General features: G+C 43.6%; 2 protein-coding genes across 11 annotated transcripts in view; one reads left to right on the top strand and one right to left on the bottom strand.

Moving 5' to 3' along the window:
• Positions 1–14,557, top strand: part of REV1 (REV1 DNA directed polymerase) — a 121,815-nt gene extending 107,258 nt beyond the window's left edge. For all 9 annotated transcript variants that reach the window (XM_050921595.1, XM_050921604.1, XM_050921575.1 and 6 more), the window contains 4 exons: positions 3,680–3,900; positions 4,172–4,328; positions 5,820–5,922; positions 14,132–14,557. In XM_050921595.1, the coding sequence (XP_050777552.1) occupies positions 3,680–3,900; positions 4,172–4,328; positions 5,820–5,922; positions 14,132–14,243 (593 nt within the window). In that variant the 3' untranslated portion in view covers positions 14,244–14,557. The remainder of the gene's footprint in view (positions 1–3,679; positions 3,901–4,171; positions 4,329–5,819; positions 5,923–14,131) is intronic.
• A 6,288-nt stretch (positions 14,558–20,845) lies between these two features.
• Positions 20,846–26,042, bottom strand: part of EIF5B (eukaryotic translation initiation factor 5B) — a 70,270-nt gene continuing 65,073 nt past the window's right edge. For both annotated transcript variants that reach the window (XM_050921691.1, XM_050921681.1), the window contains exons 19-24: positions 24,751–24,882; positions 24,569–24,645; positions 24,286–24,450; positions 23,292–23,430; positions 22,465–22,626; positions 20,846–21,616 (exon numbers count right to left, since the gene is read on the bottom strand). In XM_050921691.1, the coding sequence (XP_050777648.1) occupies positions 21,509–21,616; positions 22,465–22,626; positions 23,292–23,430; positions 24,286–24,450; positions 24,569–24,645; positions 24,751–24,882 (783 nt within the window). In that variant the 3' untranslated portion in view covers positions 20,846–21,508. The remainder of the gene's footprint in view (positions 21,617–22,464; positions 22,627–23,291; positions 23,431–24,285; positions 24,451–24,568; positions 24,646–24,750; positions 24,883–26,042) is intronic.

Genomic DNA, 26,042 nt, shown 5'->3' with positions numbered 1-26,042 from the left:
GGGCTCCCGGCACCGATCACCTCGACGGCGATCGCCTAGGCACCGGTCGAGCTCTCGGCACCGATCACCCCGGTACCGCTCATGCTCCCGGCACCGGTCAGGCTCCCGGCACCGGTCGACGTCACGTGCGTCAACTTCGTACTCCCGGCACCGCTCCAGCTCACGGCACCGCAGGGAGCACCGCGCCTACAGAAGCAGATCCAGACAACGGCACTCGCGATCCCGGTCGACCTCCCGGCACCGAGCCGGTCGCAGGTCCCGGTCTCGCTCTCCCCACCGATACCAGCACCGGTCGCCAGTATCCAGAGGTGTGAGGTCGGTCGGCACCTCGGCACCGACCTTTGCAGCACCACCGTGGCCATCAAGAGGCACGTCGGCATCCTCCCATGCTGGTAGCTATTACGAACCCGAAGTACCGCTGGGCGAGTTTCAAGACCCGCACACACAGGACACGAGTGCCCAACAGTGGGGTTTCTGGACACCATGGGCTTACCAACAGACCCAGGGTGCCCCCCTACCTCAGCCACGTCCCACTACCGCAGAGCATCGGGTGCCAGAGGCCACTGTTTCCCGACCTCCCGTGATTGAGTCGGACAAACAGCCGCGTCCAGACTCACCGGGCTGTCACGAGCAGGAACCAGAGGAACAACGAGACACCGCACAGGATGACCTCATCCCCGGAGTCTCCTCCTCCTCCTCGCCGGATGAGGCAGTGGCCAGGACTTCAACATCGGGTTCTCCACCAATAGATCTCAGGGCCCACCAGGACCTCCTCCGTAGGGTGGCCCTTAATATCAACCTCCCCGTGGAGGAAGTCTCAGAGGTTCAGGACCCGGTGGTGAGCATCCTATCGGCAGATGCCCCTACCCGAGTAGCTCTGCCGTTTATACGGACTATTCAGTCTACCACCGAAAACCTGTGGCAGTCACCAGCCTCCATCCCGCCGACAGCTAAAGGGGTGGAGAGGAAGTACATGGTACCCTCTCGGGGGTACGAGTACCTGTATGTACACCCTCCCCCCTCCTCCCTCGTGGCCCAGTCGGTCAACGACAGGGAACGACATGGACAACAGGCACCGGCCCCCAAGTCCAAAGAGGCTAAGCGCATGGACCTCATGGGTCGCAAGGTCTACTCAGCGGGGGCCTTGCAACTCCGTGTGGCCAACCAGCAGGCCCTTCTAGGGCGTTATAACCACAACATATGGGTGGAGGTGGGTAAGTTCGCAGAACTGCTACCCCAGGACTCACGCCCAGAATTCAACGCATTCCTGGAGGAAGGTAAGAAGGTGGCCAGGACTGCCCTCCAGGCCTCCCTCGATGCAGCTGATTCGGCAGCCAGAACCATTGCGTCCGGAATAACCATGCGGCGCATCTCATGGCTTCAAGCCTCCACACTACCTCCAGAACTGCAATACACTATTCAAGACCTACCCTTTGACGGGAAAGGGTTGTTCTCGGATAAGACGGACTCAAACCCGACGTTCCTCCCTAAGGTGGTGTCCACCTTCCATACCAACCAGGACATCTTCCTCCCCGTCTTCTTTCCGAAACCACACTCTTCTCGGCGGGAGCAACAACTACACTCCTTGGATGTACGTAGAGCGCTTGCTTTCTACATCGAGAGAACCAAAGGGTTTCGGCAGTCCCCTCAGCTGTTCGTGGCGATCGCAGAACGCATGAGAGGGCAACCTATATCCTCTCAGAGGATCTTCTCCTGGGTAACTGCTTGCATCCGCGCATGCTACGACTTAGCTCGTGTCCCCTCTGGCCACCTCACAGCACACTCCACAAGAGCCCAGGCGACATCGGCGGCCTTCCTGGCGCACGTGCCTATACAGGAGATATGTCGTGCGGCAACCTGGTCATCGGTACACACTTTCACCGATCACTATGCGTTAGTCAGAAAATCTAGAGATGATGCGGCCTTTGGCGTAGCAGTTTTAAATACCGCCACATCTCGCTCCGACCCCACCGCCTAGGTAAGGCTTGGGAATCACCTAACTGGAATGCATATGAGCAATCACTCGAAGAAGAAAAGACGGTTACTTACCTTTGTAACTGTTGTTCTTCGAGATGTGTTGCTCATATCCATTCCAAACCCACCCTCCTTCCCCACTGTCGGAGTAGCCGGCAAGAAGGAACTGAAGGGTGGCCGGGTCGGCTGGGATATATATTGGGCGCCATGGCGGCGCCACTCCAGGGGGCGCCCAGCCGACCCGACTGGGTTGCTAGGGTAAAAGTTTCTCCGACGAACGTGCACGCGGCGCGCGCACACCTAACTGGAATGGATATGAGCAACACATCTCGAAGAACAACAGTTACAAAGGTAAGTAACCGTCTTATCTAACACCTTTCTCAGCTTTTCATTTGGAGATTGGACCCCTTCCCTTCATTTGTCCACATGGTGTGCTTTGCTCAAATCTTATGTAAATCATGAGTTTTGCCATTGACTTTCAGTGGGGTCTGGATTACACCCCCCCATTGCCTTAAACTTGATCCAGTATTCTGTGGGGATCAAGTAAAATGACCAAAGCATCAGAATGATGTGCTTCTGTCACCCTGTTGGTGACCATTGGTTGGTCTGCTGCATTTTCCTCCAGTTGGAATTTTGTGTCTCTCTCTTCGGTTTCATTCCAGATTACATAGTACATTATAATAATCAAACTTGGAGTTCACAATTCATGGGCCTTTGTAGATAGGTTTGAATCCAATGGGATAGGGTATAGTTTCTTGGCTAGCCAAAGGCGGAAGAAGTTTTTGATTTTTTTTGCTGCTGTTTCTGGTGGGCGTTATTAGTGTCCGCGAGTTCTCAAGGTTGCATGTTGCTTTGAGATTAGTGAAGCCGTTTGCCTGACTAAAGCCACTATAGTGCTGACTGGATTTAGGTTCAACAGGTTTTTCTCATTCAGGCACTAGAATGTTCGATGTCAAAAAGAATATTAAGCTGTGTGTCATCTGCATGCACTAACTTAATAAAAATATCCTATAAAAAGTTTTGCTGAAACACTGTCAGTGACGAATGACAGATACAAATAAGTCATCTTGTCTATGAATAAAGCTCTTCATTTTTGGTTTTTATTTTGTTTTATAATTTCCAGGAATTAATCTATGTTCATTATAAAAATTTTAAAATGAGTGAAAATCGATGCAAAAAATTAAATTCACAGTTTTCTGGGTAAATATCAGGGTTAATATCGGGGGAATGGGAGGACAGAAAAAAAGAACAAATAGGGAAAAGTAAGAGTACTGAAGGTAAAAGCAATTTAATGCTGTGGTTCATTTAATGAACTGTATTTAGTTGCTTAATACATAGTGCCACTAGGCAGTCCTGAATCTGTCAGAGCCTTAAGATACTGTAACAAACATAATTTAATGTGAATTAAATTGAACTCAAAACCACTACACATCACCTGTACCACATGTAATGTAGAGGATGTCTTAATATAATAACTGTTTTCATGTACTTGAGTGGTTCAGTGTTAGGTTGAAAAATCAGTAAAAACACAAATAATAACTTGTAAAACTTGGGGATTGTTTTGGTAAAAACCAAAAACAGTGGATCTTGTCTATGATAAATTGGATGATTGGTCTGTAGATTTCACATAAGTGTTATGATTCTTGCTTTCAGTGGAAAAAAAAATTAGAAAGTTAATGACCACTGATTATTCCTGCTTTTTCAGTATCAAAGAATCCTTTATTACAGTTGAAGCAAGCAACAGTGAAAACTAAGAAAAAAGGCAGGAAAAAAAATCAAGTCAGTCCTGTGAAAAAGATTCAAAGTCCTTTGAAAAACAAACTCTTTGGTAGCCCTGCAAAAAACATGGTGGCTGCTTCTGGAAGCCCACAGAAGCTAATAGATGGTTTCTTAAATCAGGAAGGTACAGCTACTGGTAAATCTCAGGTAATTTTAACAAAACTAAAAGTTATCAGTAAATTATCTCTTTATTTTAATGACTGTTCTTTAGAATCAGTCTTTGATCACAGATGTTATTGTAGCTGCTTAATGTATTAAGTAGGACTTGCACTGCTTTTCTTGCCTCTCGTATTTGTTTTTCAAAGTATTAAGATTTGTTTTTCAGTATTTTGCTCAGAAAACAGCTGTTACATATTTGAAAATGAGTCTGACAAACATTGAAATATATGAACAATATCAATTTTTTTTCCCTGAATAGGTGGAACCAGTTCCATCAACCTCAAATACTTCAGGCCCATCAGCTTTGCAGACAGCACAGTCTGGCTCAATTAGATCACAGGTACCAAATCTAGCTGGAGCTGTTGAATTCAGCGATGTAAAGACCTTGCTCAAAGAATGGATTACAACTATTTCAGGTAAATTGTAATTCAGATAATTTGGTTTTCAGATACACCCATGGTGATTCTGCATACATCACAAAGAAAACTATATGGGAAAAACTGAATTTCTATACCATATCTTTTCTGTGTTCCTGCTTCTCTTGCTGGTGTTTTTTCCAATCGTCATGGTCTCTCTCTTCCTCACAACCTTGGGATAATTGGAGTACTAGTGGCACCATAGCAACCACACAACAAAAACACTAACCCATGAACCTATCCTTATAACACAGCCTGTTGCCAACTCTGTCCACATATCTATTCAAGGGACTCCATCATAGGACCTAATCTCATCAGCCACACCATCAGAAGCTCATTCACCTGCACATCTACCAATGTGATATACGCCATCATGTGCCAGCAATGCCCCTCTGCCATGTACATTGGCCAAACTAGACGGTCTCTGCGCAGAAGAATAAATAGACACAAATCAGACAACAAGAATTACAACATTCAAAAACCAATCTGAGAACACTTCAACCTCTCTGGTCACTCAATTACAGACCTAAAAGTTGCAATACTCCAACAAAAAAAACACGCTTCAAAAACAGACTCCAATGAGAGACTGCTGAATTGGAATTAATTTGCAAACTGGACACCATTAAATTAGGCTTGAATAAAGACTGGGAGTGGATGGGCCATTACACAAAGTAAAACTATTTCCCCATGCTAATTTTCCCCTACTGTTACTCACACCTTGTCAACTGTTTGAAAAGGGCCATCCAGATTATCACTACAAATGTTTTTTATTTTTTCCTCCTGCTGATGATAACCCACCTTAATTGATTAGTCTAGTTATAGCTGGCATGGCAACACCCATTTTTTCATGTTGTGTCTATATAGCTTCCTACTGTATTTTCCACTGCATGCATCCGATGAAGTGGGTTTTAGCCCATGAAAGTTTATGCCCAGATAAATTTGTTAGTCTCTAAGGTGCCACAAGTACTCCTCGTTCCTCTTCTATAGAAAACATTTTTATCAGAAAGATGAACTGGAAGGTTTTATAATACATATTAGAATTCTTTTATAAGATTACAGAAGAACAAAAGTATAAAACAATCATTAAAACCTGAAGGTAGCATTGTACTTTAACATAATTTGAGACAATTATTGCCTCCTTGATATCCTGAAAAATCTGAACTGCAGTTTTTTTGGTCTCTCTGACATTTCAGGACATCACTGCCTTACCAAAGTGTTGAAACAGCTATTCCATTATAAATGCATATGTCTGTTCTGTTTCTTTAATAGCTGTGCTGTCACTTGTTCTTGCAGAAAACAACAGGTCTGCTGTCCAGATTTCTCAGGATCATGCAGTCCTTGCATATGCAAAACTTCAGATAACTTCAGTGGGAGATGTGGGAATGCAAGGGCTGCAAGATCAGGCCCTGAAATACTAGTCACTGCAGAATTTCTTTGATTCCAAGTATACTTGAAGAAAAGTCCCCTACTGTATCTATGTTTTTCTTACAGATCCCATGGAGGAAGACATTCTACAGGTTGTGAAGTACTGTACTGATCTGATAGAAGAAAAGGATTTGGAAAAGTTAGATCTGGTCATCAAGTACATGAAAAGGTAGCTTAATTTCATATATATAAAAAACTTCAATATTTTATGCTAAAGTTGATGTACTAGATATGCTAATGCAAGGGCATGAACTTAACAGTCATGGCATTTATGAATATGATTTTAAAAGAAAAATAAAATTGGACTGTGTAAAAGAACTTTCCTAATTTTTGGAAAGTTGAGCAAGTGAAAATAGCTGCAGCAATTTTGCAACCTTAATAGTAGTATTAGCTAAAAAGTGGAATGCTTTTCGGACAAAGGATGGACTTCTGAGTGATTGCACATGTCCATTCCACTTCAAAGGTGTGCGTGCCCAGTGCACCAGAGTCAGAGACTTTCCTTAGTGGTATCTGCCAGGTCATACGTGTGCCCTCTGCTACCTCATGCTGTTGCTTGTTAGTATAAAGGGCGGAGCCATCCCTGATCCTCCTCAGTTCCTTCTTATCACCCTTGGTTTGTAGTCAGTGTATTAGCTTGCTTCTGCAAGTATTGTCCTTTTCAGTGTATGTAGTTTGGTACTCTTGTATATAGTTTGGTACTTTGTTCATACTTAGGTAAGTGTATGTGACATTTCTTAGTTGTTTTGTACTTTGGTGAACTGTTGCTTCCTGATCCTTCTGGATGCTAATGCCTGGTACCAGGAACTGCCTCGGTCTCCAAGCTTTAAGCCTTGCACCGACTGCAGAAAATCCATGCTGGTGAGTGACCTTCCTTTTCAGAGTTTAAAGTTCCATGACAAGGGTCATGTCTGGGACAGGTGCCAGATCTTCAGGGACTTAAGACCCAAAAAGAATAGGGTAGTGAATCTGTCACCTTCTAGTAAAGGCTGCCCTGCGTCTATCATCAGAGCCTTACTAAGCATATCTACTTCTGTCAGAAGTGCCCCTCTGCACATTGCAGAGTCTTGGCACAGCTGTCCTTCCTTGGTATTGAGAGAGAAATATTGGCCTGGCGCTGCAAAGGATCTCCTCCAAGAGATCAAGGCCCCAAGCACTGTCAACCAGTAAACAAGCTGGGAAGCAGAGTAGAGTGCTGGAGAGGAGGCACTCACCTGTGCCAGTAGCATCTAAATGGGGATCATCAGCACTGGTGTCTGTGCCATTACGATTGACTGATGCTGTGATACCAACCTCTTCAATGCAACAACAGCAACATAAAGAGAACCTAAAGAGGCATATGTGGCAGCATATGATCTCCTGTGTCTCTTGGTACTGGCCTCTCCAGTAGTATAGGAGACATCTTGCCAAATACCAATAAACCCTTAGACTGCATCATACTTACTTGTAGGTATAGGTCAGCTTTCAGGACCATTGACTGCTTCAGATCCTTCTGCACACCATTGTCCAATGCTATCCAGAAGTGAACCCAGTATGCTTCTCTCAGTACTGTCATCTCTGGAATCTTGCCAGTGCTCCTCTGCACCTGGATGGGTGACTCAGGCTCGTTTTCAGAATTGGAAGTTGGCTAATGTGTGTCTACCTCAAGATAGGAGGTATCACTCTCCATCATCAGTGTTTTCTAGCAGAGGTTCCATGTTGGTTGAAACACATGGATCCTTGGTCTGAAAGAGACTGGGGTCCAGTGCCCTACCAGTGGCCATATTGGAACCTGTGAAGATTTCCTCCCACAACTGGATCCTCCCTGCAAACCCTTCTTTCTCCAGATCTCCAAGTAGATGGCGGGATAGTTCACACGAGGAGGCTCACAAAGTTAACCTGGGTGCCAAGTTGGGTGCTGAGCAAGAGTAAACTGCCCCAGCAAGACCTCTGTTGGAGGAGTTCGAGAAAGCTTCACTGCAGCTTGCTTTGTGTTCCTCCTCTTCATCACCTGATGAGTTGATGCTATCTGATGTGTCCTCTCTTCATTAGGTTGAATAAGGTCCTATCAGGACCTGCTGAAGAGGGTGTTTTCCTCCCTGGACACACAGTGAAGGTAGTTCAGGAGTGCTCTCATAGCTTGGCGGAATTTTGGTGTTCAGCCGGGCCCTCCTGAGTAGCTCTGCCTATAAATGAGTCTGTTCTAGAGCTCGGAAGAGTTTGGTGGCGAAAACCATCTTCTCCGCCACCAACAGCCAAAAGGACTGAACAGAGATGTTTGTGGCTTCAATCAGGTCTTCCATAGGTGGTCCAACAGACTATGCAGGATCTCCCTTTTGAGGTTTCGACACTCTTTTCCCAAGAATGTTAAGTTCCACAGTCTGAAGAACTCCAGAGCTACACTGAAGTCTTTTGAGGATTTCTACTCCACTCCACATGAAAAAAGCAATTCTGCCCTGAGTCATTCCACTGTTATCGTTAGACTTAAAGGCCCATCCAACTGTGACTGTAAGAATCTGTCTCAGGCCATATGTAAATGTGTGGTTTGGCATGCCAGATTTAATCTCAGGAAGTTTTAGATCTGGGTGAGCTTAGTGTAATCTCTGATTTGTCACCCACTGGACATTCTAGTTCAAGAGCCCAGAGGAGTCCTAGGACTGGTGAATGGACCCAGCCAACATATGTATGGGAGTCCCCTTTGTCCCTCCACAGCCCATATTGACTCTGGTCACAGATGCTTCTCTAGGTTCACCTGAGAAATCCATGACTCAAGGTTTCTGTTCTGTCCAAGATTTAGCTCTCCACATAAATGTGAGAGAGAGCTGAGATCAATGTATCTAGCTTGTCAGGCTTTCATCCCTGACACTGAGGAAAGAATTCACTAGTGCTTATGGATAATGCTTACTCCTGGGGGAGTTCTGTGCCCCTGCACATGCACAGAATTCATGTCCCATGCAGAATTTTTTTTCTCTGAAGAAAATACACTCTGCTGGAGAAGTGCTGTAATTACGCCTCTCACCCTTCACCCACCAGGGGCTGCTGTGGCACCAGAACAGAGAGCATCTGTTCCTGGGCGGGAGCAGCCCCAACTGCTGATAGGTAAGCGAATAGACTGTGTTCCTCACAATGCCCTGCCTGTTGGGCCAGGTCAGGATGTGCGGGATATGGGGGGATGGACAGTGTGGGGTACATGGGTTGCTGTGGGGGTCACAGATGGTTCAGAAGGGCTAATGGAGGGGATAGACTGACGTGGAGGCTGAATGGCAGTGGGGGTGCAGGAATACAGGAGTAGGAGGGTGCAGAGACACATGGGGGAAGGGCGCTGGCTATGGGGAGGTGCAGGGTCACATGGGGATGGAGGAGAGTACAGGGACACATGGGGACAGGGGCATATGTGCCTGACTCAGAGAGGCTAATGATCAGCCAGGGTCTGCATGGGAGAGGCTCCCTAATAATCCCCCCCCCCACCCATCCACCTTCAAAAAACCCTGTTCCATACTTCTCCCACCCACACCCAGCAGCTCTCCAAATTCAGACCCAAGGTCCTTCCCAGCGATTTCTTCCCTGTTCCTCAGCTCCTTCTTTATCCCAATCCCCACCCCCAAGCCTTTGCACTGCTTCTGAGGGGTACAGGAAATACATAATCACAGGACCATGGACATCGCCTTCATCCCAGCCTGGATGCTCTTCATCTTACTGCCTGGATGCTCCATGGTTAACACCTGAGGAGGAGATCTGTTCAAAGGATTTACAAAACGTCCTCATGAATAGCAGAAAACCACCTTCTGGGTACCCATACCTGTTGAAGTGGAACTGGTTCTCCTTGTGGTCTCAGCAAAAAGGTGTTTCGCTGATCCAGGCATCTGTGCAACAAGTTCTGGATTATTTATTCCACCTGAAACAGCAAGGATTTTCCATTAGTTCCATCAGGGTTCAGCTAGTGGCTGTTTCTGCTTTCCACCTTCTAGTTGCTAGTCACTCAGTTTTCTCCAATCTGATGTCACTCCAGTTCTTGAAAGATCTGGACAGTGTGACAAAGTTCCTCCTCTAGCTTGGTGGGTCCTGCGCTCATTGGCAGATTTGGCTAGCCTCAGAGATCTTCCTGGTTGGATCAGGAGTTGGGAGGTTTTGGGGGGAACCTGGACCTGCCTGCTATCTCGGGTTCCAGCCCGGGGCCCTGTGGACTGCAGCTGCCTAGAGTGCCTTCTGGAACAGCTACAATTCCCTGGGCTGCTTCCCCATGGCCTCCTCCCAACACCTTCTGTATCCTCACCACAGGACCTTCCTCCTGATGTCTGTTAATGCTTGTACTCCTCAGTCCTCCAGCAGCACATCCTCTCGCTCCTAGCTCCTCACACGTGCACCACAAACTGAAGTGAGCTCCTTTTTAAACCCAGGTGCCCTGATTAGCCTGCCTTAATTGATTTTAGCAGCTTCTTGATTGGCTGCAGGTGTTCTAATCAGCCTATCTGCCTTAATGGTTTCCAGAAAGTTCCTGATTGTTCTGGAACCTTCCCTGTTACTTTACCCAGGGAAAGGGGACCTACTTAACCTGGGGCTAATATATCTGCCTTCTATCACTTTCCTGTAGCCATCTGACGTGACCCTGTCATAACAGGTTATATCCCTAAGTAAAGGAACCTGTCCCCCTTGAGGATTAAATCTGATGTTAACAAGGTTGGTGAGTCCCCACTTTGAACTGCTGGCTACCTGTTCGTTGCTTCATCTTTTGATGAAAGTAGCCTTTTTAGTAGTGATTATTTCTGTGAGTAGAGTTGGAGAATTATGAGACCTGGTAGCTATCCCATCTTATACAGTCTTTTATAAGTACAAAGTATACTTACGATCACATCTAAAATTTCTGATTAAAGTGTCTCATTTCCACATCAGTCAGGCAATATACTTACAAACTTTCTTTCCCTGATGCTTGTAAGGATTAAGTGAGCTTCCGTACGTTGTATGTTCAGAGAGAGTCTTATCTTTTTAGTTGAACAGGACTAAACCATTCAGGTCATCCTCACAACTGTTTGTGACCGTTACGGACAGGATGAAGGATCTTCTAGTCTCAATTCAGAATCTTGCCATGCATTTCCTCCTCCATATGTTTATGCCACGACATTGCCAATGTGTCTCCACTAAGCCAAGTGGTATCACAGTTGAGACTGCAGCTTCTGCAGCTTTTTTTAGCTCAAGTGCCTACCCAGAGTTGCAAGTTTGGTCATCGGTATGTCTTTGCACCTCATTATGCCATATCTCACTATTCTAGAGATAATGCCAGGTTCAGATGTGATGTTCTTGAATCTTTTTTCAGGTAAACTCTAATCCACCTCTGGATTGAACTGCTTGAGAGTCACCTGAAGTAGATTTCCCATTGATTATCTCTGTGATTTGAGCAAGTCACTTAGTGCCTCAGCTTTTCCACCTATAAATTGAAATAGTACCTACCTCACAAGGTTGAGATCATCAGATAGGCACAAAGAAATGCAAAATATTATTCAGTTATGCCTGTGTGTTATTGTATGTCATTGGGTCTTTGTAAATGAATTAGTCATACTGTGAAATTAAGAGAGCAGATGGGTATTTTATATAAAATTCTTAACAAAACTGGGGCAAAATCCCATGTTTAAGGAAAAACAGCTAGTGACATTCTCACCCCCACTCTGGCCCTCTGTACACCAGGTAAAGGAGACAGAGCAGGATAAAGAGCCCTGATTCTGACGTAGGGGAATTTCATCTGCAGAGGAGCTAAGGAAGACAGGTTCAGGATGTCCTAAAGGACTTCTTTGCAAATCCTGACATAGGGAGTATACCAGAGTGTGAGGGAGTGGGAAAAGCATGGGATAGAGCTGCAGCTTGCTCACATACAGCCAATTACAGGCTGTTGTAATTTACGCAGCCCTCTAGGGCTATCAGAGTTGCACTGAAAGCCACTCTGACCCCCTGTAACAGTGTAGAATCAGGAAGTTTTAGTCACTTTTGGGCTGCTCCCTCCTCTAGGCTCTGAGTTCTTTGCAGCACCTCTTACAGATGCAGCACAGAATCTATTTGATTTTTGGGCAGCTTTCTGCATCCTAACCTTTAGTTTACTCCTTTCTTCCTGGATTTTAAATACTAGAGAGGCAGCTTGCACTAGTCCATGGATCTCGAGGGTTTGGTCACACCTCTTCTGCCCTTGCATTGATGTTTCAGCCTCCAGCCAAGCACCCAATGCAACACGCCAGAGCTCTGTGTAAATGTTGAATTGCATTCTTGTAGGAAGAAAGATGCAGCCCAAATGTCTTGATGTGAGGGAAATGTCAGAATCCAGAAATTTATCTTTTTAAATCCCTTCGTTATTGGGGGTAAGGTTGTGAGAGAAACAGGTTAACTGGTGACTGATTATAAATTGTAATCCTAATGGTAAAAATGCTGAAATTTGTAAAAGTTGCTGGGAAATTCTTTATATTTGGAGAAATACAGTCCTCTGAGCTTCAGAACAGCCTGAGCATTACCTAAGGTTGTATTGATTTATATACTGGACTAGTGACACCCCTGTTATTAAGGTTGCCTGACACTTCCGATTATAAGACCCTGTTTTCAGTTGCTTATAACTTTGACAGAATTACCATTCAGGCTGAAATTTTCCAAGATAATTCAGCCTGGGACAGAATGGAAAATTTCAGCCAAAACACATCATCTTTTCCAAGACCAAGGGCTAGGGGAAAATAAGTTTTTCTTCAGTGTTGAAAATATTCTGGCAACTTTTTTTTAAGCTCTAGTCTTCTTAAATCTGCCCAAACATGGACAAGTTATAAACTTTTGAAAAAGCAGAGTTCACAGATGCTCAGTAGAGACTTCCTGGAGCTTAGCTGAATTCTCTGGGGCTTCTCTCCTCACTGAGCATGCTTGAGCCTCTCACAGCTTCCGTGTATGATCAGAATGTGCATGTGTTGCCCCACAGCGCAACTGAGCAAGCCCTCTCCAGACTCAGGACGCTCCAAAACTGGACTTTCCCCACAATGGCTGCTTTGGGCCAGAGTGGACGCTAGAACTGAGAGCAGGGAGACTGACTTCTGGGCATTCTGTGACCCCTTGTTGGCAGAAGGGAGGAGGAAGCCATCTGATTCAAATGCAGAGGGGAGAAGAGATGGACAACTGGCATTGCGGGGGAGGTTTGGGGAATAAATTGAGACAGATGGGGAGTGGAGACTGGGACTGGAAGCTAGCAAGGAGGGCTGGGACTGGCTGGGCAAGGAAGCTAGGGCTGAGGAGGAGAATGGGTGAGAAGACTGGATGGTGGCAAAACTGAGCTTGGATAAGGAATCTGGAGCTGGAGGCCAGTGAGGCAGGTTGAAGGAGGTGAGCAGAAGGGAGACAAAACTGACAAGGAGCTGGGGCACAGGGAGAGAACTGAGACTGACTGGGCAAAGACACTGGGCCAAGGAGCAGAGGAAGGTGAGGACAAGTGAGATTGAATGAGATGGGGATGGAGACTAGGCTGCATAATGGAGGGGGGGGGGAGATCAGGAAGTGGAGGCTGGGTAGGGTGGTGGGGGGGGACTAGAATTTACTGGGCAAGGAGACTGGGTCAGAAACTTGGGGAGTGGAGATTGGGACTAACTAGGTGAGGAGAATGGAATAGGATGAGGAGTCAGTGATGGGATAGAGGCAGGTTGGAAGGGATGGTGCAGAAGGTGTCAAGCTTGGGGTAAATGGGCAGAAGAGTCTATGTCCGTTAGAGTGTACACTCCACTCTAGAGTTTGGAATGGAACACAAGATCCCTCAATCAGTGTCACCATTCCTGTCTCAGCAAATATTTGTGAAACCCATTAGCAAGGTGTCTCATTCTCCTTCTTGCTGGTCCGCATAAAGGATAGCAACCTACCACTGCTATCAGTTATCCAGTTAGCTCAGTGGCAGAGATCTATGGATCTAAAAGTTTCAATGCTGCTGATGAGCCACAGGGGTATGTCAGTATGATGCCACATCATGGAATTTCAGGGGGTTGGTTTTCCTTTTTTTAAAACATAGCAAATTACATTAAGAGAACATTATTAAACTCCAAAGTTAGGAAATGCCAGAATTAAGATCTTGTGCAACTTTAATTTAGCAATCATGTAATTAAAGAATAATGAATATGCATAAAGGGGCCAAATTAAGGTTGTACTGGCATAATTCTGGCATAATTATTATTTCTTAATAATCTTTTAACGTAGTTTTTTGTATGTTGTTTTACTGAAGACTAATCTAAACATTTTTTATATTGAACTGCTGTGATTCATTTCTAGTGGGATTTTTTCTCTTTGGCTGTTGGAAACAAACTCTTCCCAAAGCATCCCGTACTGTAATACACATCGACCTGGGAAGGATGACTGTTGTATTGTTCTAAGCATGGCTACCTTTTTTTCCCCCCCCCCTCCAGGTTAATGCAGCAGTCTGTGGAATCAGTTTGGAATATGGCATTTGACTTCATTCTTGACAATGTTCAGGTGGTTTTACAACAAACTTATGGAAGCACATTAAAAGTTATCTGAACTTAACTTGTAATAAAGAGCTTGGTGGGAGCCTGGAGCTCTCTGCTAGCTGTGCCATAAGTGCTTGTGAGGTATTTGCAAAGTGCATGATAGTAAGGCTCTGAGTTTTTATAATTTTCAATTTCTTTTTAAACAAAAAAGTGTTTTGTACATTTCTTTTCAAAAAGTGCCAAATTTGTCAGTATTGCATGTAAATAATTGTGTTAAAATTCTTTTATTGTAGTATAGAATCTATTTGCAAAATGTTTGTTTATAAAGTTTTATGGATTTTTACAGTGAAGTGTTTACAGTTGTTTAATAAAGAACTGTATGTATATTTTTGTACTGATTCCATTTTGTCATTGCTTCAGTTTGAATATAGCTAACCCTTTATTAAAGCTGTAGCTTTGAGTCATTTTACTAATCTCTGCAGTGTAAGCGCTTATTTAGTTCTCTCAAAAAAATTCTGAGAGAAAAATCCATGAATCATTGTACCTGTTTATATACAGTAGTCTAGAATACATGTCAGTGTGACAGCTTAAAATCACAGGCAGTGCTTTGGGTTGAATAATTTATCTATTTTGCCTTTGGGATTATAAAGACAATACCCATAGAACTAATGCATACACTGTGTTCTGTACATTTGTAGGTCCACAAAGTATGAAAGCATAAGTTCCATAGACTCTGTAGCACACTCTTTAACTACACTGCACATAAAACTGCTGTGATTTCTGTGGCCCCATTCAGAAAACCTTTGTTACCATAGTGATGGGTGTTCAAAGTTTTAAATTACTTGCATGTATGTTTTTCCTTTTAACATTTCACATTGTTACCTCTTTTGCAGAATCCAGGGTTGGCGTACTGGGGACCTTGCTGCTCCCTTCTTTCCCCATGATGGAGAAGGATCAGAGTGAGGCATGCGTGGGTAGCTCAGAAAAAAACTGGAAGGGCACAGAGTGTGTTCCTGGCAAGCTCAGCTCAGCTCCCACTCTAATCACTTCTCAGGTTTTTCATTAGATGGGAAGTGCCCACTGTAGAGTTACAGTAAATGTAGATGTTGTGGCATATGTTACCTTAAAGCAGCTATAGGGGACGTTTCCATTGTTTGGGGAGTGAAAGTCACGCAGTGAGCACAAAATGGTAGTTGACTGCAACAGTTAACACATCATGTCTTATACAGAACCTGACCCAAATAACAAAATCTATAACTATGGAATGAATTTGCCTATTTAAGTGTAAAGAATGTCAGCATTATTTTTCAGCCCTGAATTGCAATCAGATGATGTATTTTGCTTAGTAAATATTTACTATTGTTGCTCAGTTGCTGCAGCATAGTTTCATAGATTATGAAGGGACCATTATGACCACCTGGTCTGAGCACCTGCAGTAACACAGGCCAAAGAACCTCACTCAGTAATTCCAAAGCCAGCAGGGACCATTGTGATGATGTAGTCTGACCTCCTAGAACTTCCCCAAAATAGTTCCTAGAGCATCTCTTTTAGAAGATCTTTGCATCCATAATTTTTGTTGAAGATGTATATAACTTTCTGAAAGCTGTGCTGCTAGCAGAGATTTTTTTCTGTCAGGCCTCTGCATGTGCCCCTTGCTGTGCAATAATGTAAAGGGCAGAACAGCCCATCACATGCCCTGTCAGGGTGATGCTCTGGAAGCACTCCATACAAAGCCAGTCAGGACTCTAGGGGAGCCTCCTCTCTCTGACCATACTATCTCCAGGGCAAGCAGCTTACACAGCTTCGACCTTCCTGGCTGTCCTTGGAGCATTCAGTATCCCCTTCCACACCATGCGCTTCCCTCAGCGAATCTGCCCGGGGGGGCTCCTGGGGAAGCCAGAGGGTCCTGCACCCAACCCTGCAGTCAGACATGATTGTCAGCCAGCCAGTAAAACAGAAGGTTTATTAGTTGATGGGGACACAGCGTAAAAATAAACTTGTTAGCACAGAAATCAGTGACTTTCTGCCAAGTCCATCTTGGGGGTCCTGGGCCAGACGCCCCTAGACTCCTCATCTGGGCTCTGGTGTTTGTGGTGAAGTTGACTTTCAGTGTGGATTTCCTTTTGTATAGGTGTGTGTGCTATTACTCCATAGCCAATTTAACTCTGCTGACCAAGCTGTTAGTGCATTTTTAAAAAAAAATCAGTTGCTGTAGCCTTTCTACCTCAAGCACCTATACCAGAAAGTTGTAGAGCTGGAACTTGATCTTTAGCACTTACTTTTGCTTTTTCATCTCTCAGCAATCTAAAAGAATGCCAGATTTGTGTGTTCCTTCAGCTGTTGTTCAGATAGAGGCCACTCACATGCAGGTCAATCCAGAAGTGGAATGGACATGTGCAACTACTCAAAGAAAAAATGGTTACTAACCTGTAACTGTGTTTTGGGCTGTTGCCCATGTTCATTGCATGACCCACCCTCCTTCCTATGCATATCTAAGGCTGTCTGGTAAGAAGGAACTGAGAGGAGAGATCAAGGGTCTCTCCACTCCTTTATAGCATTGCAGAGCAGCACAAGGTGCATTCACTGCCCCTACAGGTACTGCTAAGGGAAACATTTCCTATGCTAGTGCCCTAGGCCCATGCACACACCAAGAGTGGAATGGACAGATGGCAACACATCTCAAAGAACACTTACAGAACAGATTACATGGGGGAGGAAGGGGAACCTGTTACTAAAGGTCAGTCTATACTCATCTTTATGAAAACACACCCAATGTCACCAGTAGGAGAGCCACTGGACTGAGGGGTGGACAGATCTTTAATTTTACCAAACTCAGACCATAATGAAATGTAGCCCTTTCCAGAAGTGAGCTTGAATGTCCTGATGGTCTTTTTTTTTTTATTGGTGGTGTTCTACCTTTTAATTATTAAAAGGTGCTTGCTTCTGGGTCTACTGATGACTAATGCATTTTTGTTCAAGCCACCATAGTCCAAAATAATGTGTCAGGGAACAGAGTAGTTAAACCAAGATGCCCTGTAATGGGAGCTCCTCCAACCCTTTTAAAAAAAAGGGGAGGGGGGAGGGAAGAGAAGGGCAATCCAGCCAGAGCTCACTATCTTCAGAAGATAGTTCCACTAGCAAAAATGTGAGGGCCTTTAAGCCTGAGATCAAAAATCACAGTTAAAAGCAAAAGATGGCTTTGAACTGTATTACTGCCACTTGAATTTGCTTAACAGGTGGTTACATAGCAGCTTTCCTCTGAACAGTGAATTTCAAACTGGAATGTGGGATTCTATATTTCAAGTTAGTTTTAGGAATGTGCTGACACTATGGATGTACAAGTCTCATTCTCATATTTACATTGTGCCAGAAACACTCAGCTAAAATCTTATAAAGCCAAGTTTATATATTCAGCAACAGCTGAAAAAAATTCTAACTGATCTAGGCTAGATCTAACACTGAGTTGAATGTCCTTTTTAAATCAAGGCTACCCACAATAGACTTATTTCCATCTACCCCACAGTCAAAATTAGCAGGTGCATTTTAGACTCATAGGCTTTAAGGTCTGACCTCCTGTACAATGCAGGCCACAGAATTTCACCTACCCACTCCTGTAACAAACCCCATGTCTGAAGTCCTCAAGCTGCAGCAAATGCTCCAGCAAGTGACCTATGCCCCATGCTGCAGAGAAAGGCGAAAAACCTCCAGGGCCTCTGCCAATCTGCCCTAGAGGAAAATTCCTTCCCAACCCCAAATATAGTGATCAGCTAAACCCTGAGCACGTGGGCAAGACTCCCCAGCCAGCACCCAGGAAATAATTCTCTGTAGTAACTCAGATCCCACCCCATCTAACATCCCATCACAGACCACTGGGCATACTGATCTTTGGTTATCACCAGGTAAGTTGCCAAATTAATTGCCAAAATTAGGCTATCCCATCATACCATCCCCTCCATAAACTTATCAAGCTTAGGTCTGAAGCCAGATATGTCTTTTGCCCCCACTACTGCCCTTGGAAGGCTGTTCAGAATTTCACTCCTCTAATGGTTAGAAACCTTCATCTAGTCTAAACTTCCTAGTGTTCAGTTTATATCCATTTCTTCTTGTGCCCACACTGGTACTAAGCCCTCTCCCTCCCTGATATTTATCCCTCTGATATATTTATAAAGAGCAATCATATCTCCCCTCAGCCTTCTTTTGGTTAGGCTTAAACAAGCCAAGCTCTTTGAGTCTCCTTTCATAAGACAGATTTTCCATTCCTTGGATCATCCTAGTAGCCCGTCTCTGTACCTGTTCAGTTTGAATTCATCCTTCTTAAACATGGGAGACCAGAACTGCACACACTATTCCAGATGAGGGCTCACCAGTGCCTTGTATAAAGGTACTAACACCTCCTTATCTTTGCTGGAAATACCTTGCCTGATGCATCCCAAGACTGCATTAGCTTTTTTAACAGCCATATCACATTGGCGGCTCATAGTCATCCTGTGATCAACCAATACTCTGAGGTCCTTTTCCTCCTGTTACTTCCAATTGATGTTTCCCCAATTTATAACCAAAATTCTTGTTATTAATCCCTAAATGCATGACCTTGCACTTTTCACTATTAAGTTTCATCCTATTACTCTTACTTCAGTTTACAAGGTCATCCAGATCATCCTGTATGATACCCCGTCCTTCTCTGTGTTAGCAATACCTCCCAGCTCTGTGTCATCCACAAACTTTATTAGCACATTCCCACTTTTTGTGCCAAGGTCAGTAATAAAAAGATTAAATAAGATTGGTCCCAAAACCGATCCCTGAGGAACTCCACTAGTAACCTCCCTCCAGCCTGACAAGTCACCTTTCAGTACGACCCATTGTAGTCTCCCCTTTAACCAGTTCCTTATCTACCTTTCAATTTTCATATTGATCCCCATCTTTAACAATTCCCCATGTGGAACTGTGTCAAATGCCTTACTGAAATCGAGGTAAATTAGAGCCACTGCATTTCCTTTGTCTAGAAAATCTGTTACCTTCTCAAAGAAGGAGATCAGGTTGGTTTGGCACGATCTACCTTTTGTAAAACCATGTTGTATTTTGTCCCAATTACCATTGACCTCAATGTCCTTGACTATTTTCTCCTTCAAAAATTTTTCCAAGACCTTGCATACTAGAGATGTCAAACTGACAGGCCTGTAGTTGCCTGGATCATTTTTCTTTCCTTTCTTAAAGATAGGAACTATGTTAGCAATTTTCCAGTCGTATGGTACAACCCCTGAGTTTACAGATTCATTAAAAATTCTTGCTAGTGGGCTTGCAATTTCATGTGCCAGTACCTTTAATATTCTTGGATGAAAATAATCTGGGCCCCCTGATGTCGTCCCATTAAGCTGTTTGAGTTTGGCTTCCACCTCAGATGTGGTAATATCTACCTCCCTATCCTCCTTCCTATTTGTCATGCTACCATTATACCTAAGCTCCTCATTAAAGACTGAGGCAAAGTATTTGTTTGAATATTGGGCCATGCCTAGATTATCCTTAACCTCCACTCCAACCTCAGTGTTTAGCAGTCCCACTTCTATAGCCATATAAATAAGAAAAAAAAGAAAGAACTTTTACTATTGGTTTTAATTCCCTTTGCAAGGTCCAACTCTACATGGCTTTTGGCCTCTCCCACTTTATCCCTACGTGTTCTGACCTCAATAAGGCAGCTTTCCTTGCTCATCCCTCCCATCTTCCACTCCTTGTAGGCTTTCTGCTTTTTCTTAATCACCTCTCTGAGATGCTTGCTCATCCAGCTTGGTCTACAACTCCTGTCTATGAATTTTTTCCCCTTTCTTGGGATGCAGGCTTCTGATAGTTTCTGCAACTTTGACTTGAAGTAATTCCGGGCCTCCTCCACCTTCAGATCCACGAGTTCTTCAGTCCAATCCACTTCCTTAACTAATTTCTTTAATTCTTTAAAGTTAGCCCTTTTGAAATCAAAAACCCTAGTCCCAGATCTATTTTTGTTTATCCTTCCATCTAGTTTGAACTGAATTAGCTCATGATCACTCAAACCAAGGTTGTCCCCTACAACCATTTCTTCTATGAGGTCCTCGCTAGTCACCAAAACGAAATCTAAAATGGCATCCCCTCTTGTTGGGTCTTCACAGGGTGAATCTGCCATCAAGTGTCCAGCTGTTGAACCAGTCAGTCAATAACTTTGCTGCAACACCTAAAAGTTTGGCTCGGCCACTGGAGATAAAGCACACGTTTGCTTTGTCTGCCTATCAGGTCATCCTGTTATGCCTACTTAGCACATTCTGAATAATGGCAAGAAAACAGAATTTCTAACCAAAGTTATGCCTACTTAGCACATTCTGAATAATGGCAAGAAAACAGAATTTCTAACCAAAGTTATTTCTATCAGAGCTCCTCTGGCATTACAGCACATGGTGTGGGGCTGTTATTACCAGATTTCCAAACCTAAACCAGGAACATTTTATTTAACCATGGTTTTTTTTCTTCTTTGTGAGCGGATGCTGGCAGCACCACAGGAGAGAGATCTGGTGGTTTCTTTCTTTAAAATGATGGACCTGTAAAATTCTGTTACCTTATCTGTTGGTACGACAGATGTAAACTTCACTTTTACAGAAAAGCCCATCAACAGATGCTTTACTTATTGAAACAAATTCTAACAAAAAGGGCTAATATGTCCATTTCCTTTATTTGTGGCTCTGCTTTGTAATGATTACAGATTAAGTTGACTTTCATGAACTGTACAAGCAATTAAAGGTGGCCAACTATGCTTTACATCATTGTTTCACACAAAGCAAATACCGAAATATCTGATCACCTAATTTTCTATTTTAAAAAATTCCTATAGGCACAAAGCAGAAGAATGGGGAGGGGGAGGGAAATCAAGGAGAGCGAGGTATGCATAAATAAAGAAGTATTTCTTACATCAAACATGTCCGAGAACCAAAGTCTGCAAAAGCTTGGTTAAATCAAATACTGCAGTACTGATATCAATATAAAAGTGAAAGTTTTAGTTCTGTAATAAAAATTCAATTTTTATTTATTTGTTGATTGGGGGGTGGGAAAGGGCAAACTTTAAAACAGCAGCCACTAAAAGGGAAGGGCCATGGGAGAGGTGAATAGGCACAGTGGAACCGTGGGGACATGTAAATTGACCACTGTCAAACCAGTGTAAGTTTCTTGGTTTCTCATGGAAAACATTTTATCCACATATTTTCCTCCCAAACGTAAGTCCAACAGTCTCTTCAATACTCTGACTTTGTTGGCGGTTTTTAGAACAGGAATAGTGAGTAATATTCCAGCCTGCCCATTGCTTATAAAAAAAAAAAAAGCCTAAATTATTTCAAACACTTTCTTCAGTTCTACAATAAGCTGCCAGTCAGACTTCTGCATTTCATCTCTGAACCAGTTCTTCAGGGCATCAATGGACTGACGACTAATCTGCAAGTATACAACATATGAATATTAGAAACAAGTGTTTTATTCCCCAAAATATTTAAGGTAGTGTGGTCTAGACGATAGGGCACTAGGCTAGGTGTGAGGAAATCAGGGTTCTAATACCAACTTTGCCCCAACCTGCTGTCTACATGGGCAATCCACTTTGCCTCAGTTTCCCCTCCTCATCCTTTGCCTATCTTGTCTAGATTGTAAGCTGGTCGGGGCAAAGACTTTCACTATGTTTGCATAGTGCCTAAAACAATGGGACTTTATACTTACTGTAATACCAATAAAGTAGTTTTTAAAATGTGAGATCAGAGTCAATGAATTGTCAGTGTTTATACCTTGCCCCCCACAACAGACAAACTTCAGCAGCTAGTATTGAACATCCTGGCAGTTCTGTCCAGAGTACTAACTGGGCAAAGCTGTACAAAGAAAGTGACGCACTACAGAATGCTGTATGCATTCATTCACCACACTGAACAAATGGGCCTCTCCCCTACCACCCTTTGCTCTTAGCTAACTTACTTCCTCAGTCTCAGAAGGATGATGCAAGATCTATTTAGTGTTTCATTCGTTTGGTGACACCAGTTTGCATTCTTAATAGCAGTACTGCAAGAGTCACTATCAGTGCCACTAATGTCAGTCAGGAAATCCAGATTTCTGCGAGAAGCTGAGCTGTACTACACGTGCCATGCAGTCAGTAGTCAGTGTGCCCCACTAGCATGGGGGGCCAGTGCTGAGAATTTTAGAATTCCTCAGGCTTTCACATCCAACCTCCACTTCAAGCCAAGTTACCAACACACCACCAGCCTTAAAAAAAGTGCAAGTCTCTGCTAGGAAATTTTTACCTTACTGACTAGGATATCTGTCGCTTCAAAGTGTCGTCCATACATTTTAGGCGATTCACCAGGAATAGGTTCTATTTTCACACAGACTTCTTGGCCCTTTTTTGCAACATCCACTTGTTTGTGGTTCACCTCAATACTTGTAACTATTCCAATTTCAACAAACTGTAACACAACGTAGAAGCTGTTACACATCCCAAAGGAACTTCAGTCCACACGGCTTTCCCCACATCCCACCACCATTCTGGGGCTTCTCATGGATGCACAGAATATAGAAAATTTACTTTCAAGACTGCTACCGTAATACATCCCTCCAGTTGCTCTCTCAGCATTTTACTACAATGAGAGAGCAACACACACGCATTTACATTCACCTCTAGAACTCCTGAAGTATCAAAAACCTGGTTTTAAAACTGATTTGGAAGATGTAACTTAGTTACTTTTTTTCTTAAAAGGTGAGTTTACTTCCTCCTGCTGCTAGCTGGCAAGAACTGAGTTTTCATCACTACAATGTAGTGCTGCACCACAGGAACTGTGCTGGGAGAGGACTCTAGTAATGCGGCCTCTCTCAACCTGCTTCTTCTCTCTGCTACAACCCAAGGTTACATCATCCAGCACAGGCACATATGTTCACTCCAGACCATGCTCCAACACTGGCCTATCCTTAGAAAGGAGGCTCATTTTAGGGGAGCGCGCAGCTCCCACAGAGATTCTGTCCTTTTGGGATGCATATATAGCAGCTTTTGAGGGAACTGAATGTTGTCCTGCCAACTTCATCAGGCCAAAACTCTTATTATGCTCATAGTAGAAAGATGAGAACGCTTACTTACATTTTTGCTAGGTACACACATGAGAGTCCCCTGCTTCACCTGGCCTGCTTCCACCACTACACCCATCACTATTGGGTCACGAGAGTTGAAAATAAACTGGGGAAGTATTTTCATCTTGCAAGGAAATACTGCTATATGCCTAAGAAATGACAGGGAAGAGGCATTTTGAAATATTGTATATCATGCTGTTACGTTTGGAGCTTCTCCCACACATACACACTTTAGACATTTATAATTATTTCAGAAGAGAATATTCACTCAATGTGAACAAATTCTGAACCATTCTAGTCGAAGCAGATCATATAGGAGAGTAGCTTGTGTGAGCTTTATTTTGACTAGCTTCAACAACAATTAAGAACAAATGACAGTAACTATAAGAATACTGATTAAAATGCAGTTCTCAAAAACAAAAAGTAGAAACAACATTGCAAGGGTCTTATGTTTGTCACAATGATCCCCAGAAATTTACTCATTACACAAATAAAAATATCCATCTTTTTAACTGCTAGCCCTGCAAACTCGATTTGAGATCTGAGAGGCAAGCTGGGTTCTTGCTTGTTCGCACAACACCAGCAATATGGATTCTGCAGGTCAAATGCTGCCCTCAGTTCACCTCTACAAGCTTTGGATGGGGCCGTATTTGTTTAACCAAGGTCAGAAATAGTCACAAGCTGGAACTTGGTTAACAAGTGCATAAAATGTGCAAGAAGCAATAAAACCCAGTTCACTCAGGCATTGCTTTCCTGAATCTGCAAAAAGAATAGTTAAATTGTTTTTGTCACTTGAGCAAGCAGAAAGGATTCCAAAACCCCATACTCCTGAGGGAATTCTGTGTGGAGGTTGGAGATCACCCTCCCGTTGACTCCAGTACCTCACTAGAACTTCATCAGAAGAACTCCATGCTTAACAGAAATATGCATTCAATGTATGCTTTTCATTCCATTAGAGATTACACAAGTTTGAAAGCCTCCAAATAAGGACAACTCTCACTTACTTGAACTCTTCCTGTTTCTGTTTTTTGTAGTCTTGCCTGTATTTTGTAAAGGCATCAAATAAGTGATAAATTATTTCTGCACTAAAAATTCGAACTCCTAAACTATCAGCCATTTCCTGGGCATCTCGTTCAATCCTCACATCAAATGCCAGAATTACTGCATACCTGCAAGTTTCAATAAATAAATAAAGATCAGCTGTGACGTAGCCTACAGAACAAGTAACCGTTGGAAATTTTACCATATGTTGCAATGAGCACAACAGCATAAGAAAAAGTTACTTACTGAGGATCATGTTCCAGCATAACTGATGCCTTCATAACATCCTTTTTATGGACAGGACCTATGTTAATTCCAGCATACTGTGGGGGAAAAGCAATAAATGACTATCCTGCTCTTCTTCAGTTAGATGAACAGAGTATTTCAGACCATAACTTTCTAATGTTTTCGTTGTATCAAATACTTACTGGCACTTCTGATGTCTTAAGAAATTCAAGTAGCGCCTCCAAAGAGCCTAACGTAGAGGCCTGGACATAAACACCTTTCTCTTCCAACTTGATAGCGTTCAGCGTTTGCTTCAGTTCATGTATTAACTCATCCTTTAAAAAGAAAAAGCAAGTTTTAGCAATCTTACCAAGCTACAATAACCAGCTAAGCTTCAAAACTCCTCTATCCATCCACAGTCTTACAATGCACCCATCAATATGGTATCTTGACACTATGTGCTCCACCACTCCATGACTAAAGTAACTGATGTTTCTGTCAGTATACGGAGAAGTTTCTTCTCCCCCTCCAATATAGCTAGAAGAATCTCTGGACCATGAAGTCCTACCAAATCATTTGAAGATTTTGCAAAAAGGTAGGTTTTGCATTATTATTGAAAGAGTCTATCTTCTTCAGGTGTTTGCAGACATGTATTCCACTCAGGCGTGTGCACACCCAGCACACCAAAGCTAGAAAATTTTGCCCTAGGGGCAGTGCTTGCTTCCCTCCCCTCATAAGCCCTCCCATGACTATATGAGGGCAACACTGCCCCAACCTCACCCTCAGTTCCTTTTCACCACCCACAGCTGGAGTCTGAACCCCTAGTGTGCTTTTTCTTTTTTGCATCATCTTTGTATATAGTTATAGTTAGTACCCTTAACTAGGGTTAGGTAGTATCTCCCTGTGGAATGCCCTCATCAGGGTTTAAATATTGCCCTTCGCATGGGGCAGTTATCCCCTAAATGATTCCCACACCAGAAGTGTATTGTGTCTTGGGGAAGGGCACTTTAAAGAAAGATGCTCTATATGTAAGTCCTTTAAAAAGAGGACACAGGTAGCTAGAGACTTAGAATTAAAACAGCACCTTCTCAAGCAGCCAATGAGGCCTGCCTCAGTGTGGGACTGCCGCAGCCAGTATGGACTGGTGCTTCTAGAACGAGCTTGGAGTACTCACCCAGAGGAAAAAAAAAACCAAAAAACAAGAACAGGGACTGCTCCCCTTCATCAGGTCCCCTGAGAAAAAGAAGCCACAAAACAGTGTGGTTGTTTCAGAGGTCAGGGAGATCATCTGCTCCACCTAAGAGAAGTACCAACTGGCACCGGGAGTCTCCCAGTATGCAGGACAGAGCAGGACCCAATCTCCGGTACCGAGGTAGGATCAGGAAGAATCTGTACCATTGATTCCAGTACCACCTCAGGGGTGCCCTTTAAGATTGGTACCCTTGGCAGAGATGACAGCACTGTCAGTCTCCACTCTGACTGCCTATCAAGCAGC

Source organism: Gopherus flavomarginatus, chromosome 1, assembly GCF_025201925.1.
Source record: "Gopherus flavomarginatus isolate rGopFla2 chromosome 1, rGopFla2.mat.asm, whole genome shotgun sequence".
Classification (NCBI taxonomy): Eukaryota; Metazoa; Chordata; order Testudines; family Testudinidae; genus Gopherus; species Gopherus flavomarginatus.
The sequence above is the reverse complement of the archived record's forward strand: the minus strand, read 5'-3'. Positions and strand labels throughout refer to the sequence as shown.